This window comes from Musa acuminata, chromosome BXJ1-1, assembly GCF_036884655.1.
Source record: "Musa acuminata AAA Group cultivar baxijiao chromosome BXJ1-1, Cavendish_Baxijiao_AAA, whole genome shotgun sequence".
Taxonomy (NCBI): domain Eukaryota; kingdom Viridiplantae; phylum Streptophyta; class Magnoliopsida; order Zingiberales; family Musaceae; genus Musa; species Musa acuminata.
In genome coordinates, this window is record NC_088327.1 from 8775001 (window position 1) to 8795920 (window position 20920).

Genomic DNA, 20920 nt, shown 5'->3' on the forward strand with positions numbered 1-20920 from the left:
GTACACCGGTTTCAGGCGAGGATTTGACCAATCCTGGACTCAAGTAGACCGGCTCAGCGGAGTTGGGTTGGGTTCTGCGGCGATGTAGCGATCGAATTGGGCTCGGGCTTTCCAATTTGACCCAAGGTTGACTCAACTGAACCAGCTCAGCGGAATTGGGTTTGTGTCTGCACTTGTATCGATGGAATTGGGCTCCGGCTCTCCTAAATTTATAATTTGACCCAAGATCGACTCAACTGGTCCAACTTAACATAGAAGGGATTGGGTCCGCGCGATGTAACGCTGGAATTTGGGTTCGGGCTCTTCTAAATTTCCTACCCACAGCTGCCGGTTAACCAAGAGGGCGTCAACCTGCCACGCGCTCGGAGTCGACACCGATCCCCATCGGCCACTGCGGCTTAGCCAGGTAGGGCAAGCGTGTGCTCTTTCGACGGCTCTCCGATCCAATCTCCTTCTCTCTGAAGCAGCAGCTCCTCCAGGTCCTTCCCTTCGTTTTCTTTTGTCCATCTCAACGATTTCTTCCTCTGATTGTTGTTATTGGTGGATCTATTCGATCATGAGCTAGTCCAAATTGTGGTCTTCGTCGTGAATATTCTTCGGGTCATCAACATGATTTACGTTTTGAGTCGTATGGTTTATGCCTCTTGTACTTGTAATCGAAGTTGGATCAAGAATTGCGAGGTTCGTCTTGAATTCTTACCCCCTTTTTCTACTTGGGCTTTTGATGATTTGATGGTCATACTAGTAGACCGATTTTGATCGGAGCCGCAGATCTTTTGGTGTTAGGCGAGGTTGGATTGATGTTGTGGGGTTGTCACTCGGAGAGAGATCGCTCGATCTACCAGTGCTAGTGCCGCTTAATGAAGAAACTTCTATTCTAAAGGCAAAAATAGGGTTCGAAATATATAATCCTCATTAAAAATATATTTTTTCTTCTTTTGTGGTTTGCATTCTACATATTTACAAATTATCTGCAGTTTGACCATGATTGTTATGTTTCCCAGTGTAGAACAGGATTTATGTGAAGGATTCTAATTAGAGAGATATTCCAGCAATGACATTGGTGATTTGTTTAGCAAGACTTGGAATTTCATCTGCTAAGTTGGACTTTGATTCGCCTTTTTTTTCTCAACCAAATGATTAGTAACATATTCTGGAAACAACAATGGTGGATTGGTCTGGCAAACTTAACATTCCTTCCCAACCAGCATGCCTGAGAAACAAAGAAGATTAAATCAGAATTTGTAGTTGTCTGTGATTATATACTACTGAATATTTCTGTTTATTGCTTTCTTGGTTTCACATCGACTTCTGAATGCATTTATGCCATTTTTATCTTGATATAATGGTAGTTATCTCATAGGATATCTCACACTTATATTCTTCTGATTTATGTTTCTCATAATTCAGTGGTGAAGTTCCAAACGTCTTCTTTTAAGCACTAATGGCTGCTGGAAGAGGCATCAGCCAGCTCCTGAGGAAGCATTTTCAGTTTCAGTCATCAGTAAGTATTTCTTTTTGAACCTAATCTATTTTGAACCTTCTCAGCAAGGTTCATATCATGTGTGTGTTAGTCGTCTCTTTCAAATTGTCAAATTTTAGGGTTCGATAAAAAAGAGACACTTTGCTTCCATGCTGTGGTAGACCACTTACGAGTGAAAGTCTTGTTTTAGATTCTTTAAACAGGATATGCACTTCCTTGATCTTGTATGTACAAGTTAATCTTGGATATCTACATACACATTAGAGAGGAAGAGAATGATCTTTGGAACAAGGTTTCCTTCCCCTCCTCTACTCTTTGGAACGAGATGATACTCTTGAGTTGATGGTGTGTTAGCAAAGCGAGAAATACTTTTATGATTTTTTATTCTTAACAAGAAATCATTAGTTCCATTTTTTGCTTTCTTGATTTTTGTACAGATTATGGTGTGATTATATGTTAAATAAGCTTTTCCTTCCTAACTAAAAACTTATTAGTCTTATGAGATTCTTTTATATGCAGGTTCCATCTTTTGTTCAATATATAAAGCAGGAAGAGGCTACCAGATCAGCTGGTATGAAATCTCCAAAGGTGCTTGCATTACTTGGAGTTGGTATTACTGGTGCTCTGGGTTTTGCTTCCTTGGCATCTGCTGATGAAGCAGAGCATGGTTTAGCAGCTCCAATTTATCCATGGCCTCATAAGGGTATCCTTGATTCGTATGACCATGCATCGTAAGTAAAAGGATGCTAATGGCTTTGTTTTTTGTAAATTGTGAACTTTACTTTTTCTTGTATGCTATCAAACAAAACCACTGTAGTTCGAGTATTGTGGTGCTGCAAACTTCAAAGAGATTAATTGTATAGCTGAAAAAAGTTAGTTTGGTTCTTAAATGGAGTTACCTTGTCTGATGACTTCCAATTTTTTTTTCATATTAACTTTTGTAAAGTACAAATATTATTTCCACTTTATTGACAATAGCAAGGTTTTTGCAATACTGTACATGATGAACAGTATTTAGCGATCCAGTAGTCTAGTGGCACATGAAGCAGGGTAAATCGGATGATATGCTTGGTACAGGGCCTGTACGGGGCAGTAACATTTTATTATTTTTCAATTTGTTTAGGCTTTTTCCAAAACTTGGTATGTAGTGGCATATTACCAACACATGGTATGCTGGTACAGTTCGAACTTGTACCAGTCTCGGTCTGGACCGGTACAAATTCGTTATCCGAAACTAAAAATCTTGGATTATAGACTTTGTTTCTTTTGCACAATTATGTTTACCAGCATATGTGATAATTCTTTTAAGTGGAATGACTCTGTAACTATGGCCTGGATCGGTATGGCTCAAGTGCCTGAGATTAAAAACCTAGGAATATAGACTTTGTTTTGTTTGCACAATTATGTTTACCAGCTTATGTGATAATTCTTTTAAGTGGAATGAAACTGTATTTATTCAGCTTAGGACTTATGTAGCAATTGTTACATGATATGATATGGGCAGAATTCGGCGGGGTCACCAAGTTTTCCAACAAGTATGTGCCTCTTGTCATTCGATGTCTCTGATTTCATATCGAGATCTTGTTGGTGTTGCATACACCGAAGAGGAGACAAAAGCAATGGCTGCTGAGATTGAGGTTGTTGATGGCCCAAATGATGAAGGTGAAATGTTTACTCGCCCTGGTAAATTAAGTGATCGTTTTCCGCAGCCATACCCCAATGAACAAGCAGCAAGATTTGCAAATGGAGGAGCATATCCTCCTGACCTGAGCCTAATCACGAAGGTACAATCAGTACATGCATATTTTGTTTACCTGTAATGTTCATCTTTTCCATGGCATTCTTTGTGATTCTTTACCTTTTTCCAGGCACGACACAACGGCCAGAACTATGTGTTTGCCCTTCTCACTGGCTATCGTGATCCTCCTGCTGGTGTTTCGGTAATATTCTGGTTATAGTTTAAAATTTTCCTGTGTTTGTATGATAATGTTAGAAAACACCAATGACACTGCTATAGTCTTGTTTGTTACACTTCAGCAAGCTTAACTAGTGAGGCTTTTACATGTGATCTTCTTCTATGTTCAAACTAATCTTCTGGCATCAACTGAATTTGCACTCTTTGTTGTTTTCCATTGAATGAATTTGCAAAATGGAAAGTAAATTCTGAACAAAATGTATAATGTTTGATGGTTCTTTTTTGTGGGGTTTACTTGCTTATAACGAGTTTGAAAATATTCATATTTGTAATTTCTTCAGTAGCTTTGATGCCAATTGGTGATTCAATCTGAAGAGATATATCATTAAAAACATGATTATGATGTGCTTATGTGTTTGTAATTCCTGTTGGTATAAAAAGTACATCTCATTGCTGTTTGCATTGACTTTTTACATTATAACTGCTAATATGCTGGAAGAAAGTAATTTGTTATTTATCGTTTTTTTTTCAATTGTTGATGTAAGCAAATTGAGTCTACACAGTTGTTGGTATCTTTTAGTCGAAATGTGCTTGTTTCCTGTCTGTTGCTTTATAATTATTTAAACATATGCATTTTTTCGCTTCTTCAAGAATTAGCCATCTTATTCCTTTCATTTATTTCCTTCATTTTCTTTTCTTTCAATTATTTCTTATTATATTATTCTTTCTTTTCTGTTTTCCCTCTTTGAGTTTTCTTCTGGCTTTTCAATAAAATTAAGCTATATCTTCGTTTCTTTTACATTGCATTTTTTTTATTCTTTATTTGATGCATTCCTTCCTCACTTTTCTCTTTCATAAGTTCCTTTCCTCCTCTATTTGCTGCTATAATCTGTTGATAATTTACGATTCTTCTCTATTGCTTGTTTTGTTTTGTGACTAGGTAATTTGCTGTTAAGTTATTTTTAATGCATCTGGTATACTGCTATGTTATGTCCATTAGACATGCCATTTATTATACTGGTATAAAATAGAGTGCTCATATGGAAATCGCTTTTATTGATGGACTTTATGCCCTATTAGATAATTCCCAGATAGCTCAGGAAAGACTTGACCATGCCAATAAGAAAAAAGATTGGTTTCATCATAGTAACGATATCAGATCAGTGGATGATAACTCACCAGCCTGTTAAGGCTATAAGCTATAAAAGGCTTTGGTGATGGTTAATGGATTGATTCCATGAGAGTCTCTATCTCCCCAAAACTCAATCTAGTTAACTTGACAAACAGGACACAAATAAGCTTTTGTTTGGAGATATACTTTATGGTGTTCATTCTGGGCCTGGCTTTTCTTGAATTATGTCATCCTGTGTGCATTGAATCACGTATTAAAGAATTTTGTGTTTAATTTATCTTGTACCTGATGTTTCTTGGGAGGCTTCTTCTCCATTAATTACTTTTAAGAGATTGCATCTAGTACTTTTCCTCCTTTGTGTTGTACCAGCTTATGGTAGTTTAACTATATCAGATATCTAATTATGAAATTTCTAGCATGATTGTATAAGCTGTCATCAGTCAGAAAGAAACTATTTTATGTATATTTTTTGCCTTTTGGTGATAATAAAAACCCATTGTGCATGCGGGAAAAAGTTAAACATGAGTGTAGCCATATACTGGTCCACCAATATAAAATTTCTCTAGGGAAAAAGCTAATGTGGGTGTAGGCATGTGTCAGTTTGTGCATTATCTGATAATGTATCACCATTGTTTTTCTTTCTCCTGTAGCCACATACTCCTTGAACTGAGGATTTATTTCTATTGGTGGTAATCACAGATTCGTGAGGGGCTGCATTACAATCCCTATTTTCCCGGTGGTGCAATAGCTATGCCAAAAATGCTTATTGATGGTGCTGTTGAGTACGAAGATGGTACTCCTGCAACTGAAGCCCAGGTAAGATTCTGCCTTGTAGCGTATCTATTTACCTTGTGATATATGTATTAGGTGCAAGATTCTGATATCTTGATGTCACCATTGCTCCAGATGGGCAAAGATGTTGTTACATTTTTATCTTGGGCAGCGGAGCCTGAGATGGAAGAGAGAAAACTGGTAACATGGTTTTTTCCTCCACACTTTCTTGTATAATTTCATTACCTGTGAGCTTCTCTATTAACCTTCAGCACTTTGCTTTGGTAGATGGGGTTCAAATGGATTTTCGTTCTGTCGCTTGCTCTTCTCCAAGCTGCTTACTATCGGCGGCTGAAGTGGTCTGTTATTAAGTCACGCAAGCTGGTTGTAGATGTCGTGAACTAATGTCTTTGTTGCTACTTGCATGTCGTGGACAAAATGGAAATAAGGACCTTGGATGATGTACATTGCCGGATGGATCTCAAGCATTCTATTTTCTTCTGTCCGAGAGAAGTTCTTTTTTTTTCCCCTCGAGTTAAAATTTTGGATTTGTCAAGGCTTTAATGGCCTTAAACAAAAGACTTGTTAATTCTTTCAGAAACTTAATTTCATGTTGTGTTTGACATTATGTTGGAAGGGAAATGTGCTTTTGTGATGCCAGTCATCCATTATGTTTTAGCGATTACCGCAATGGATCCAAGGAGTCTGAGAACATTGATGTAAAATGATTTCACATTTGTTATCAACTGATCAAGTGATAATTTATTTTGCATTGGAGTTTTATGCATGTTCTTGGTAGAACCAATCTTTATTTCTTCTTTGGATTTTTCAATATATTTTTGCTTAATTTTGAGACCACCTCACTACTCTGGCAACGATACCAAAAATGAGTGTCAAATTTATCATTTGTGGTTGTGATGAAATATGTATGACATATTCTGGTTATTTGACATGTGGAGATGATTTAAAGGCAATCAAGGTCCTTATTCAAGCATGTCTCAGGTTGGTTCAAGTGTCGAGAGACTACAAAATTCGACACAGGATCTTACAAAACCATGTTGGTATATACTTGAGACCTTTGATGGTATATAATTGACAAGGTCAGTTAGTATAGATTTGAATCATTCGATTAAATGTCAAGCACAAAAGCAATTAGCATATTATTTGATCACCAATAAGTCGTATATTGAATCATCGATTATAAAATGATGGTTTGGCCAAGTCAATTACTCTGTCAAATGTTAAGTGGAAAGATCCATATAGTTAAATAAATCATCATCTGACATGGCACCGACCATATGAGATAGGGGCCTACTAGATATGTCGATCGTAATGTGTCGTCAATAGCGTAGGTTTATGATTGTCTTAGATGTCGAACAATAATAATTTGAGGTTGGATTATCTTAGTCATCATCGAAGATCACATCCTTGTTGGATTCAATTGTCACTGTCGGCAATGACCGATTTAACTTGCATCATCATCATGGAGAGATGCTTCATGAACAATGCAATCAGACGCTCTCGGTCAATTTGGCTTACGTTATACTCGAGAGATACTTGTCAATTAATTCGGTTGATATCATAAATACGAGACTTCGAGGTTCAGAGAGAAGGAGCGTAGACTAGACATGATAGAAATTAAGAAACTACTTTTCATCGTAGATTGGCCATTGAAATATAGTGGTAATGTGATAGATTGACCGACCGAATTAGTATAGAATTCATCGGATTCACAATCCACAGATTGTGATTGACATAATTAATCACGACACATCTTTCCGCTTCACCATCGGGCGGACCGCCATGCAATCAATCCTTTGTGGGTGTACTTTTTTTTGTCGGTGGTCTCGTGCCTGCCGGATTTAAGACACGCGGCAGACACATCATGCAGCAAGAACTCCTCTCTCTCTCTCTCTCTCTCTCTCTCTCTCTCTCTCTCCTCTCTCTCGCTGCCCGAGACAACACAAGCCAAGCTTGGAAGTCTAAACCCTCTCATCCTCGAACTAGAGTGAAAAGGGAGATCCCGTCATCCCAGTGTCACCATTAGACGTTCTTCCTCCGTCTGAGATCTTATTACATGAGAGTCTTCTTATTCATGCATCAAATTAAGGTCAAACCTCAACGATAGAGTTTGACAATTAAATGACGTACGTGTAGCAGCTGTTTGGTGAAGAGAAGAGAGGAGAGGAGCAGTATGACCGGCCGGACTACTGCAGACTTCACACTCCAAACCGTAATCTGAACTCGCTATGAACGCACGCAGATGTTGAGCTCCATGAGAAAACGTCGAACTCCCCACCCATGAAACCGTGCCTCGTTCGGCTTCCCTACGCAAGAGTAATTGTTTCCGACAACGCTTAAACCTCATTCGCCTGCTGCTATGCTTCCTATGTAACTGGTCACGAAGGATGGGCATAAAATTTACTACTTGTGGTTGTGATGAAAGATGTGTAATAGATTTTGGGGTCATTCGGAGTTAACGTAAGGCCTCCTACATAACTCAGGCTAAGGTGTTGTAAGTCTAGAATATAATATACTATGAAAGGAAATGATTTTATTTATTAAGATAATATATATTTATATAAATTTTGAAGATAAGATTTTTTTCAATTATACACTCACTCAAATTACGTAACAAGATCAATCATTCAAATCTGTGAATGTTCCTCAACTCATAGATTGATTGAGAATGTAAGAAATACAATGATGTCATTCTATGTTTACCTCTATTATGATCTTTTATCAAGCTCCCGCAAGATTGAGTTTCTGTCAAGGATGTCAATCTTCATCTGATGTAATTAAAATATCCTACGAGCAAAGGTCTTTATGAGAGAGTCTGCTAGTTAGTTAGAAGTACGAACATGATAAACATGTAGTTGATGTCTGATAGCTTGATCTCTTACGAAGTGAAAGTCGATGACTATGTGTTTTATGTATGAGTGAAACATCAGATTGGTGTATAAGTAGATGACACCGATATTATCATAATATATTATAAAAGTGAATTTAGATGTGATGTCAAGTTCGTATAGCAAATTGGTGACCAAGTTATGTTAGTTGCGTTTTAGTGGTGGCGATGGCTTGGTATTCAACTTCAATGGTGGATCTTACGATTATATTTTATTTCTTGGAACTCTAATTAGTTAGATTTGCTCCAAGGGAGTCAATATAGAATGACGTAAATATTCTATCATCAGTGTTGTCTCCCTAATTAGCATTAGCGAAGGCATAAAGATGAATTGATGAATGTTTATAAAGAAAAAGTCTCTGATTAAAAGTCCCTTTGAGGTACCACATGAAACATTTTAGTACAGACCAATGTGTGGTAGAGGACCGATACATAAATTATAATAATTTGTTATCCGCAAATGAGATATCTAGATGGAATGGGGGAGAGGTAATGGAGGGGCCTGTCATTCGACAACTATGACCACAACCAACAAAGCTAATGGTGATTAGGGAGTTGTCTTCGACTGGTTCTAGGAGATCTTAGATTTGGGATCTAGGATCTGGAATCTATAGATTGGGGTGGACCAACAAGAAGAAGATGGCATCGCAATTGCTTGAGCAAATTAGTGAGAATGATTTTGATGAGAAAACAAAGCTTGATCCCTAGTGGTGCTTTGCTGGTGTGATCTTCCCAAATAGAGGAATGAGTAGCGAGCAATATCGACGGAACTTCAATGAAAGTACAAGAGAAGAATAGGAGAGAGAGGAAACCTTAGAAGAAAAAGGCACTGTACCATGTAGAATAGAGGAATATGTTGTGTAATAGATTGATTTCATTTATTGTGATAATGTGTATTTGTATATATTTTGAGTAAGAGATATTTCTCAATCATATACTTAAATTACACAATCAAATCAATCACTCAAATCTATAATTGATCCTCAAATCATAGATTCATTGAGGATGTAAGGAATACGAGGATGTCATTCTATATTTGCCTCTATTATGATCTTCTACGAGAAAGATTAAAGGATTCAGGAGCATAAGATCCTATAGAATTATATCAATGGATACCCAATAAGACCCTCAATAAGGCTCATTCATGTTTAAGTTACTGTGAAGATCATGAGATTCGAGGTATGAGATCCTATAATTATTTTGGTGGGTTCCTTCAATTAAGGATATTCAAATTATATTGAAATTTCGAATCAAACTTAAGCTAAACTTAAACAATCCGGTTTGAACCGATTTGAACTGATTCACCAATGGTACTATATTGAAGGCTATAAATGATTCTGGTTTGAGGATACTCTTCTTTGGTTCGGTTAACTAGTTCAAACCAAATCGAATCAATTTTAATTTAAATGAAATCTCGTAATATTTTATCCTAAACCTTATGCTCTCATCTGTAAATAGACAGGACCTCTAGGGACTGAACATGCACGAACACACACAGACGCACGTCTTTGTCTCACAACGAACATAGTTGAGGGATTACAGTTTTTTTCCTCAACTCTCCCTAAACCATCAATCTAGTTGATCCTGTGAAAGGATAGGAAGAGAGGAGAAAGGATCTAGTTCCTCCTTATGATAGTGATCTTGGATTAAAGACGGTGCCTTGCAGATCAAACAAAAATCTTTAAACAAATGATATCAAAAGGTACGTATTGTTAAATTAGATCTAAGTATTTGATTTCAATCCTGGCATAAAAGTTATTTTCATATTTTAATACAGCATACTATATATTTTTATAGTTTTACTTCTTGACTACTTCATACTACATCGTCATCAAGAGACACGTTTTAGCCCATGCGACATTTGATAAAATTCTTCAAATTTATACTAACTTAAGTATTGGATGGATCTCGTCCGGTATGCCTTAGATCTAGTTTTATAGAATCTCATTTTGAATCTCTTTAGCCAGTAATATATCTTAAAGAGGACATTAGTTGGCTCCAAATCACCCTCATGTATTGGACAACCAGAGTGTACCGTGATATATCCTATTTCAGAATTGGTTTCTTGTCCAATATTCCTATCATTATCTTAACTTCATATGATACAGATCCATGTTTACTGCAATTCTCAAGTGCTCTTAAACATGACATGATGTCTGTTTTCATATAATACTGATGTTTACTGCAATTCTCAGGCCAAAAATTTCATTACTTGGTGAAAGTGAAGGATCTATGGATCGCAATGGAAAAAAAGGAAAGAGAAAATTACCACAGTGACGAAGTTACCGATCACAAAGGAAAAAGAAAGTGTTACGGCCGCAATGCTTCAGATAATATGATGGTGAGCTTATTAGTTTTATGATACCATAGAGACGAGATTTGGAGGTGGCAGGAGAGAGAAGGAGGAGTAGAGAAAGGTGGCTTCGCGAGCATCATTTATTTAGGAAACCAACGAATCAAACGACCACATGGTTGGAAAAGATATCTCGTTTTGGGATATGATTTCGGAAACTCATTTTCATCCTAATTTAGTGGCAATGTGAATTAGTATAGAATTAATTCATCATATTCACAATCCACATATTGTATGTACAGTAGTGTTAGTGTAAACAACATTAAGCCGTGGCCTTGGGACCGAGGCGACTTGATTCGGGTCCGAATGATAGGGATTTTCCCGAGACGTCCCTTGAGTCCGCCGAGGTGGTCGACTACGATGGTCGAGACGATGTCGTAGTCTACTCCTAGCAAGAATTTGCCTTCGCGTTTCGCAGGGACCTTCGACTTTACCCCTACACAAAGGTCGGGTCGGGGTGCTCGGCTCGACCCCTCCGATGATCAAGTTAGTCGATATAAAGGGGAAGTCAGATAGAGAAGTTTTTTTTCCTCCCTTCATCTTCGGAATGCGAGGGTACTTATAGGGAAGCTTACTGTTTCCTGACGTGCCCGCTTGCAAGGGGCAGGGTGATGACGTCTGATACTGGTGTTGGCGTGGCATAAAGAATCGAGCCTGAGCAAGCATAAATGTGCCTCGACCGACGTTCAAATCCGTTTGACCAGATACTATCACGTCGATCGAGGCATGAAGCGTCATTAGACGTCAGCCGAGTCTCATCATAATTATTATCCTTATCAAGTAGTATGACATAATTAACCATGGCACATATTTCCGCACCACCATCGAGCCGACCGCCATGCCATGCCATCAATCCTTTGCGTGCGTACTTGTTTGTTGGTGGTCTCGTCGTCCCGGCCGGATTCAAGACATCATGGAACACACAAATCTCTTTCTCTCACCCTCCCCTTTTGGGTTTCTGTGCGCGTGTAAAGAGGCATCGCCAGATTGCAGGCAGTGGGATGTGGGGCTGGTCTTGACCGGACCAGTGCCAAAAACTACGGAACGAGCCGCAAGGATACAACGCAAGCCAAACTTGGAAGTGGAAGATCCCGTGATTCCAGTGTCGCCATTGTACGTTCCTCCTCCGGCCGAGATCTGGTAACATGAGAGCCATGCATCGATAGGTCAAAACTCAACGTGGTGGTAGGTCGTTCATCATGCAGTATGACCGGCCAAACCACCGCATGACTTCACGCTCCAAACCGTCATCTGAACTCGCTATCGACGCACGCAGTTGTTGAGCTCCATAAATAAACGTCGAACTCCCCCACCTATGAACCGTGCCTCTTTCTGCTTGCATACGCAGATCAACTGACGCCTAAACCTCGTTCGCCTGCTGCTGCTTCCTTGCTTCCTATATCACTGGTCACCCTCTCCCTGTCTTCGTCATCGGTTTAATTGTAGAGGCTTGCGCCGTGCAGGAAACCGCGCGCTATGAGCTCCCGCCACATCGTCTTCGTCAACGCCATCGTTCTCATGGCGTTCTTCGTCCTTGTTCTCCTCCCGGCGGTGCGCGAGGTACAAGGCTCCAGGCTTATCGGCCGCGGCCGGGGCCAGCCATCAGCGGCGACGTCGACGGTTCTGACGACAGCGAAGGCGTCCCATGGGCCGAGCCTACGAGGCCCTGGCCATTAATGATGCCTCGTTGTTGCCTCGTCTTTCTTTTTGTTCTGTGGTGGCGTTGATGGAGAAGGAAAATAAAGGGTAGGGTTACACACTTGATTTGGAATGGCAACTTCCGCTGCAAGTGCCTCATTGTTACGCAAGGATCACGAGGATAATAGATTGTTCTTTGGGAGATCACCGGGGTTTTACCTCCGACTGACTAATCTATAAAAGACAAAAAGGATATTTTTGATGAGATAACAAAGGCATAACTTGTCGTCACCTGTGTGAATCAATCAATGTCCATGAATGTTATGACACGACACGGAAGGTTCTCATCAACCTCGGTGATGCCTCGACACCAAAGATTACTTCTGGTGTGAGGAAAAACAATGGATTAGAGGAACAGCAAACTATATTGTATCGACTCTTTAACACATTAGTGGGCAACCCGCTAATGAGATGGAGGGCTTCGAAATTCGTGCACACCTTTGAAAGGAACGGAGGACGACAAGCTTTGGTGCGCCGCATCTGCTGTCGTCTCTTCTCCCTGGACAGTGCACGCATGTCTCCGGCCTCGTCGTGTGGGGATCTCGAGCACCGCGAGTCTTGCCTTCTTCGCCGCCCACTCTGGTTTCTCCCATGTGGGGAGGGAATTCACCTCGGGTGGACGCGCAACGAAGACCCAATCGAGATGGTGCCATCTTGTGGTTCGGGCAGTGAAATATTTAGCCATCAGATGACACGAGTGCCGAGATGAGCTCTTCATGCCGAGCACAACTGCTGCTTCCGAAGTCCTCCTTCGAGCCGTCCAAGTTTGGAGAACTCCTGCCAAAAGGAGTCAACGGGGAGTTCAGTTGTGCAAGCTCGAGAGTTTCAAGAATGCAACAGAAGCAGGACTGGGCGGCAAACCTCTAAATCCAACTTAGAAGACGACATAGCTTGACGTGATAATGGCAGCAGCCGATCGAAGCTGATGTTTGGGTCGACCTCGTTTCTTCCTCGATGGCAAGGGTTGGTGACATCGGTTGACACGATTGCTGTCGGCCGGGCAGGACGGGAAATCATCGAAATCATGGTCAACGGTTGCATCTTCCTCCTCTGCCTACTTCTCCGATCATGTCAACGTTTCTGTGGGAGCAGTGAGTAGGAAAGATGTTAGAAACCCAATTACAAGCAAGCATAGCAGATCTCTACCACATAACATGTTACAATGACTAAAACAGGCAATTATCACGAGGATTGAGGCTCGTTCAGGCTCCAATCGAAGAAATCAAATTTTACTTGCTAAAACATAATAACATATACATCAGATAGATGGAAAAAGAAGAAAATATTATGCTCTGATTTGATCAATGGTATCAGACTATGAAATGTATGTATTGACTTAGCCATGTTCCCTGTATTCATATCAAGTTCCATCAATTTGATTTCTAAATTTTGATCATTGCATCACATCTAACAGGACTGATCTTCAATTTGGTATATTTATGTCTGATTATAAGTTTGATTAAATTGCAACCTCAATTCATCCAATAGAATGTTAAAATATAGCCAACTAATATGAACTTTTGTTACTATATTTTGAGCCACCTGCAAATCTGATCTTCAATTGGTAGGTTTATGATTGAAGCTACAATCCTTCTGATAGAATTCTAGCTGAACTCCTAAGTTATTTATTGTTATGACTATAACAAGAAAAAAAATATAACATAAGCCAAATAACTGTTGAAACAATTATGAAAAAGAATCATTTTCATAATCACTGTTACCGCTTACCATGCAAGTGAATACACTGAATTGAAGATATGGAAATAGACGAATCTATAGAAAATGATCTTCAAATTTGAAGGCCTTTTCTTTGGCAATAGGAAGATTAAGAATTCCCCCATAGTTCTCACTAATAGAAGCCTGTTGGAGCATGAAATCAGAGAAGGGTCAGTGCTATATTATCTGCCTCTAGAATTGCTAAATGCCAGCATGACATCTGAAAGTGTTGTAACAGATCTCTCTTCTTTACAGAAATAGAGCATGATTTGAGATGATGTAAATTCTGAGCACTAATTAAGAATAGAAAGGCAAGAGTACAGCCAGTTCAGTTTCGTAACTAAAGAAAAGGCTGACAGCAAGAATAATTGTCAACACGTAACAGAGGAAATGCTAACAAACTCATTGGGAAAATCAGAGACAGATGCTACAAAAGTATTAACCAGAAAAAAAAAAAAACCGCACAAAACCAAGCATCCAAACTGGAAATTTATACATAAGGCTACGATTATGATGAAAAAGCACTAACTACCATAATTTCATGGATAAATCATGAAAATTTAGGCACCATGAGGAAGTCTATGAGAGTCCGGTAATTTCAACACAGAATGATCTTAAACTTCAAGAAATTGCTTGTAAATCTATGATAAATTTGAATGGGCAAAGAAGCAGCGAGCTCGATCTGTTTATCTTTAGCAATTTTGTGATATAAATATGCAAGTCTTGACATCAAAAGGAATGGTGTGATATAAATATGTAAGTCTTGACAACAAAAGTACCTTCTAATTTTTAGCAATAGCGAAGGTGAAAATATCATGATACATGGAAGTGTATCTAAACAAAATTAAAAAAATCATGTTCAAGAAGGGTAAATCTTAACCATGTCAATTCATTTCAGACATCAAGAAGATAACTTCTTTGGAATATACCTGAAGAAAGGGAAGAATTAGGTCATACACTTGCTGCAGAAACTTAATATCTGTTGCAAACCTGCATCATTCAACATATTTTAGTTAGATCAGAAGCTCACAGATATGCACGCAGAATAAGTGGGCAGCAGCAAGAAATATTGATATTCAAAAAATAATTAGGTAAAGGAAATCTCCTAAAGACATGCACCAAAAATCCTATTTATAGAAGAAGAATGAGGGTAGCTCGAGAAAATATTCCATTAGATATAGGCTAATGTAATTCATTCACAACCTCTATAGTCTAGGACTATCCACTAAACTGTACAAATATGAGGTTCAGTGAAAAAATGATATTGGTGGATATAACCAGATGGAGTTATCAGTATATAAGAAGGCAATAAAATTGACAAAATCTCATAATATCAATTCCTTGGGCAATTGTTGGATAATGTCTTTAACACCGTGAAACTAACTTAAAAGATATATATTCAGTGTTATGAAACTCAAACTATCACATGTAACTAAAATATGGCTTCAGCAATTTAAAATCAGACGTCAAATGGTTCTGAAAAAAATAGGACATTGTTTAGCATCATAATATGAGATGTGTTGAGTTCGTAATCCCAAAGACATGCAAATTTTTTTTTCCAAAATTCCATTTGAATTTGCCAGCAAGCTAAATAATCCATAGATGAGATGTTCTTTCCTCCAATAAAGATACTTGATGATTGGACAAAAGAGTCCTAAATGGCATAAAATTGTGGCACAGCAATAGTGTTGTTGTTCCTATATCCTTCTGATCATATGTTTTAACATATAAATGATCAACTTGTGTGAATAAATAGTGACTGTTAAGCTACCTGGACAGTATACCCAGTACACTGAAAGAAAAATCTACAAACCTAGCAGCTGAAGGAAATAGATATGAACATACTAAAATTTTGAATTCAAAGACAAACCTTCTTAATATCCGAAAACAAACATACAGCTCCTCAATATCTGATTTGACCTTCAGTTCAATATATTGCTTAAACAGCTCAAACAAACTGGAAATTAATTCATCTGATTCCATTGCACTTAAATCAGTAAAAGTAGACAAAATATGACTTAAGGACTGAAGAGTCAGCGATAGAAGACCATTCATATCAGATCTAGAATATTGAGTTGCGATAATGTTCAACAAAAGGCAACTGCTATGTTGGAACTTCTCAACCCAACTTGGAGGAGTTCCTTCCCACAAAAATATATCAAGTTTTTCAGAATTCTCATCTTTTATGTCACAAGGAAATTTCTTCCTGGTACTGCCAGAACCATTGCCAGGAAAACTAGCTGCTCTGTGTGGAGGAAGTGTTTCAAGAATACCAATCTTCAGTTCTTCAGGTAACTCATGCAGTACTGAAAAATCTAATTGACTTAAAGACTGAGGTACTATATCCGGATGGTTGTCAGCACATGTATTAATGTGCAAATCATCACGCCTTGGACTAGAGATTGTAGACAACTGAATTTGGTGAATGTCACTCTCCATAGCACCCTAGATATGCCAATCAAGTGATGAAGCTGACCATGGATATAACGAACATTACCAAAAAAGCATGTCAATCAGAAGATAAATATAAACAAGTTTATACAAGAGTCTAAATGGCACTTTTGCATCAATAGCTACTGCTCTTCTAAAACTAACTTCAACTTTGAAGATTGCAGAGCTCAAGTAAATGTTATAAGTAGAAAATAATCAGCATCTAGGGCTTGAACAAACACAATTCAAGTATTATTAGTTACAATTCAAATTAAGATAAGAATTATATCTTATGGTTTCAGAGTTAGGTCACAAATTTCTTAGTAATCAGGAATAGTGAAAAATTACATGAGGTGCATAAGATGATTTAAAAGGTGTTTAACACATGAGGTGTTTAAAAGGGTAAGCAACACAAAAGTATAAAACATGAGGTGTTTAAGATGATTTCAAAGCGCCTTTATTCTTCTACAGGATAGTTTTCATTTCAAAATTGACAATCTCATCAAAGAATATCTCAAACGCTCGTGTTAAAGGAAGAGGCAGACTTGTTGGAATAGGAACATGCATGTGCAGCCAAAAAAGATGAATAGAAAAAATGGGAAGGGAGGAGAGAAATTAGATCACAGTTGATGCAACAATCTATCAGGAACAAAGCAGTTTTTGTAGGCAAAACATATGTTAGCAGATATTTGATAGCATCAGCCAACAGCTTGGTGTTCACTGCATGTATCATCCCAATCTTGCTGAACTCCTTGAGTTGTTAACAAGGTAGACATTAGGAATTGACATGACTTCAATCATAGACAAATTTAGCAAGAATCATTCAAGCTAAAAAGTCTACAAATGGGTTCATAGATAGCCTGCTAAGCAGACAACATGACAAAAAATTACAACATAATGCTCTAGTTTAAAACTGAAAACAAGAAAGAACATGATAACTGATAGAAAAGCTAAATAGTTATAATAAATAGCACATTTGTAGAAGAAACCACACCAGTTACCTTGGCATAATCTTCTAGACAATGATGAGCTCCAAGATTCTCTTCTTGCTGGTTGCAATGTCCAAAGTTTAGTGGATCTAATGATTCCTCCAACGTTCTGTTGTTCCTACAAGAACTACTAGGATCAGCCCCTGTTATATTTTGCTCATCTTTCATTTTGCCAAATTTTAATTCTGCATATTCCACCTTGAAAAACTTATCATCGCCAACATACATAGATTGTTCTCTAAATTTTGAACATTTTTCTTCCTCATCTAACAACAATTGCTTCATCTTTTCATCCTTGTGCAACAATAATCCACTTGCAGATCTTACAAGGGGAGCTATGTGGCTCTCAGCATTCGCGATCTTCGGACTTGAAGAGCGCTTAGGGCCAAAGAAAGAAGACAATTTTTGTTGTTTATATGTCCCATTCTCAAGCTCATTCAACTGATAGGGGACCCCTGAAACAAAAGCAGCAGTTAAACACTGAGAAACATATTCAAAAATAACATTGAATCATTTGTTTCTATGTACCAACATAAATTAGCATATGTGTTTACAACAAAATAGTAAGTGTAGATGTACAACACTATTGTCCTAACAAACATTTACATATGAAGCATGATAAAATCAAAACCGTGGCTTGTCAGCCAGAGCTTTCGAAATTCTGCACTACAACATTCAACAGTGAAAAAAAAAAACAATTGGCCTGTAATTCTATAACTTTTTATGTGTGGCATGGCAGTTCAAGAGCAAATTTGACGAGATGAGAGTTAAGTCCAGCAAAATGCTGTATGGCTGTGGAGCGATGAGAATCTTAAAAAGCATATGAACACAACCCGGTAGCTGGGACAATGCTTGAAAATTTTTTACTATGCATGTAATAAAATGTGATATCAAGCTTTAGATACTGTCTAGATGGCGAAGAATTTATACTTATTTAAAGAAACAGGTTTAATTGGCACTCCAAATGGAAGGCATCAACTGCTATCATGGTCACTCATTTCCCCTAAGCAAGCATGCTACTGTAAGTTGATCGCAAATACAAAGAACATCGGTTATCGTATATGGCTCAAGACCACATTCCAGAAACCTATCGTTGTAGAAGGAATAACTTAACAAGAGGATCGAGTGTAAATGCAGTTACAGCTCAAAAGCTTATTGGCAGCCACGGAGTCCACCACCCAGGCAGGTCTGACGACTGGAAGCCCTCGGCTGAATGCCCTGAACCATAGAAAAGATAGCTCAAATTCAATGACCTTCACATCAAGGAACATGTTGAGAAAAGAGAAAGACAGCTGACTCGACACAGAAATCCAATTTGTGGCGTTTCTTGATAACCTGAAGTTCCTCATTTTGTTGTCGGGCAGATGGCTGCAAATGATATGAGTCACAGATCGCCTGGAGAAGTAATTCTCGTACCGGCCACCATGCCTCAGCATAAAAACCCGGAGCTCCTGAAGGCATCGATCTAACAACGCACCATCACAACCCATTCGATCGATCTGATGATACAATTGCATTGAAATGACAACAAACAGAAGAAAAAGAAAGCACCTGACTGGGAGGCACCGTGAATCCGTCAACGAAGATTGAAATCTCGCTAAATATTCCTTTCCCAGAGGAGGAGGCGCCGGCGTCGAACTGTTCACGAAGCTTTCGATTCTTGATCGCCATGTAGCTGCGAGGGAAATCAAACGGGGAACGATGAGAAGAGAGGGAAGGCAGGGAAAGGGAAGGACGCGGAGGATTAAAAGGGGATGCGGATGCCTTCCGACGTCGGCGAAAGGGGATCTCTTGGGGGGATTGCGGCCGGATTCTCGAGGGTTTCTGGTGCGGGATGGATCGGATCTGCTGTTCCTCTTCCTTGGATTGGAGGTCGACGGGGCCGAAGGAGACTTGGAGGTCATCGTCCCAAGGGGAAGCGGGGCTCCGTGTCGGGCGGGGAAACGGGAAGGATTCAAATTGTGAAACGAGGCGCTTCGGAAGTGTGCGTTGGACGCTTCAGGAAGAGTTTCCTTTGTTCTTCCTTTTAAAAGATAAAGGGTTCTGACGTGGAATTAAAAAAAATCTGATTTTATCCAATTTTATTTGTGACATTATATAATTTGATTTATTTTTAAAAATACAGTTTTATTTATTTATTTATTAAAAATGGTAAATATAAGGGATATAATTACCTTATTTTTATAACTCGAATCTTGTTAGGTTCCATCGAGATTACAAAGGAATAATCTTATTAATATACTAGTTCACCGATCTATTCTCTGATCCAAATCCAAATTTAAATCTCTTACAACAATGATATAAAATATGATCTGATAATTTTTTTTTATGTCTAAAACATTGATCATGATGATGATGATGATGATGTACTTAATGTATTTACTTACGAGGTTTTAATTCTAACATTGGGCTTTGAATCTAAGGTAATCTTTTTCTTCGAAAATTGGGCTAGATTGAGCCCATGAAAATTCATATCGATAACGATCTCGTTTTATAGAAGTGTATCAAGTCGGATTAGACTAATAACTAATCGTATTGATAAAAGAATAGTGAAACAATAATAATATAGTATTGTACAAAATCAACTTAAAACCATTTTGTGATGAATGCTTGAGATGCATCATGAAACCAAGTTTTATCCACTCTAAGTTGGGGGTATTGGAAACCTACTGATGTCATACCATCTTGATTGACTCATAACATGAAGAGCCTAGATTTTGTATGAAATAGCTATATGATGGTTTAAAGTTCTACTTGGAGGAGGAAGTTGTTTAAGCATAGATATGCCTGTCATTAATAAAGCATGAAATGAGCCTGCAAATTCCCTTTACCTACCTACATAGTATTCGATTGAAACCATTTCAATTACAATGCTGTAACTTTCAGGGATTCAATATGTGATTCTTCTTCATCAAAGTGCTTAAGAACGGCAGTACTGTCATCTCATCCACATATTTGTTGATATCATGCAATAATTACCATCATCTAAACTCTAGAGTCTTTTCTCCTTCCTAGTTAGTGCATGCAATGCTCAATAATCTGTTTGTAAATGACAATAGTATTTGGACTATAGTATTATATCACCAAAGCATCAATGAGTAAGATGTCAAATGTTAAGAGACCTATCGTCTCCTACATTTGCAGGAACAAGAAGTGCCTCCTGCTCTTACCTCCATGTAAATGGAAGAGGAGAGAGAGAGAGATGGCACGGAAGAAACATATAGAGGCAAAATGAGCAGAGTAATTAATAGCAAAGCAATATAGCAACAAAGAAGAAAAGAATTCTCAAGTATGAGCGTGTAGTAAGGTAGTGATATTGGCGCGGCTCAATCTGAGACTGGTTTACTGTCACAAGTAAAGCCAGTCATCGGATTGAACCTCACCAATATCGCTTCCTCGGTTCACAACATCATCCAAATCCTTCTTACCTTATCCACATTCATATCACCATCTCCACCGCCATCATCTCATGCGAGTAGAAGATGACAACCAGAAGTGTGCTGTTGATGGCATGCTGCATTAATG

At 38.4% G+C, this 20920-nt stretch overlaps 2 protein-coding genes across 5 annotated transcripts; one reads left to right on the forward strand and one right to left on the reverse strand.

Moving 5' to 3' along the window:
- Positions 1-322: 322 nt before the first annotated feature.
- On the forward strand, positions 323-6071 carry LOC135584224 (cytochrome c1-2, heme protein, mitochondrial-like). 4 transcript variants are annotated; one of them, XM_065175554.1, is made up of 9 exons: positions 490-681; positions 772-894; positions 1411-1504; positions 2003-2214; positions 2988-3267; positions 3352-3423; positions 5230-5346; positions 5437-5502; positions 5590-6071. In XM_065175554.1, the coding sequence occupies exons 3-9, from the start codon at positions 1445-1447 to the stop codon at positions 5704-5706; spliced, it is 924 nt and encodes a 307-aa protein (XP_065031626.1). In that variant the 5' UTR covers positions 490-681; positions 772-894; positions 1411-1444; the 3' UTR covers positions 5707-6071. The 4 variants fall into 4 exon arrangements, with proteins under 4 accessions (XP_065031576.1, XP_065031634.1, XP_065031626.1 ...); XM_065175504.1 differs by lacking the exons at positions 490-681; positions 772-894 and adding an exon at positions 323-479; XM_065175562.1 differs by lacking the exons at positions 490-681; positions 772-894 and adding an exon at positions 386-406.
- Positions 6072-11927: 5856 nt separating this feature from the next.
- On the reverse strand, positions 11928-19371 carry LOC103995633 (DNA repair protein REV1-like). The gene is made up of 9 exons (XM_065175577.1): positions 18947-19371; positions 18731-18846; positions 18537-18613; positions 17408-17850; positions 15847-16421; positions 14906-14966; positions 13989-14120; positions 13122-13340; positions 11928-13037 (listed from the first exon to the last, which is right to left on the reverse strand). Exons 1-7 carry the CDS (start codon positions 19064-19066, stop codon positions 14034-14036), a joined length of 1479 nt encoding a protein of 492 aa, XP_065031649.1. The 5' UTR covers positions 19067-19371; the 3' UTR covers positions 11928-13037; positions 13122-13340; positions 13989-14033.
- Positions 19372-20920: the final 1549 nt, after the last annotated feature.

Excerpts from the sequence above, each read along its gene's own strand:
- LOC135584224 (XM_065175504.1), top strand. The coding sequence starts at position 1,445 with ATGGCTGCTGGAAGAGGCATCAGCCAGCTCCTGAGGAAGCATTTTCAG. Across the intron at positions 3,268-3,351 it reads ACCTGAGCCTAATCACGAAG|GCACGACACAACGGCCAGAA; the intron begins GTACAATCAGTA and ends ACCTTTTTCCAG. Across the intron at positions 3,424-5,229 it reads ATCCTCCTGCTGGTGTTTCG|ATTCGTGAGGGGCTGCATTA; the intron begins GTAATATTCTGG and ends TGGTAATCACAG.
- LOC103995633 (XM_065175577.1), bottom strand. The coding sequence starts at position 19,066 with ATGGCGATCAAGAATCGAAAGCTTCGTGAACAGTTCGACGCCGGCGCC. Across the intron at positions 14,967-15,846 it reads TGTTTTCGGATATTAAGAAG|GTTTGCAACAGATATTAAGT; the intron begins GTTTGTCTTTGA and ends TGAATGATGCAG. Across the intron at positions 14,121-14,905 it reads TAATTCTTCCCTTTCTTCAG|GCTTCTATTAGTGAGAACTA; the intron begins GTATATTCCAAA and ends ATGCTCCAACAG.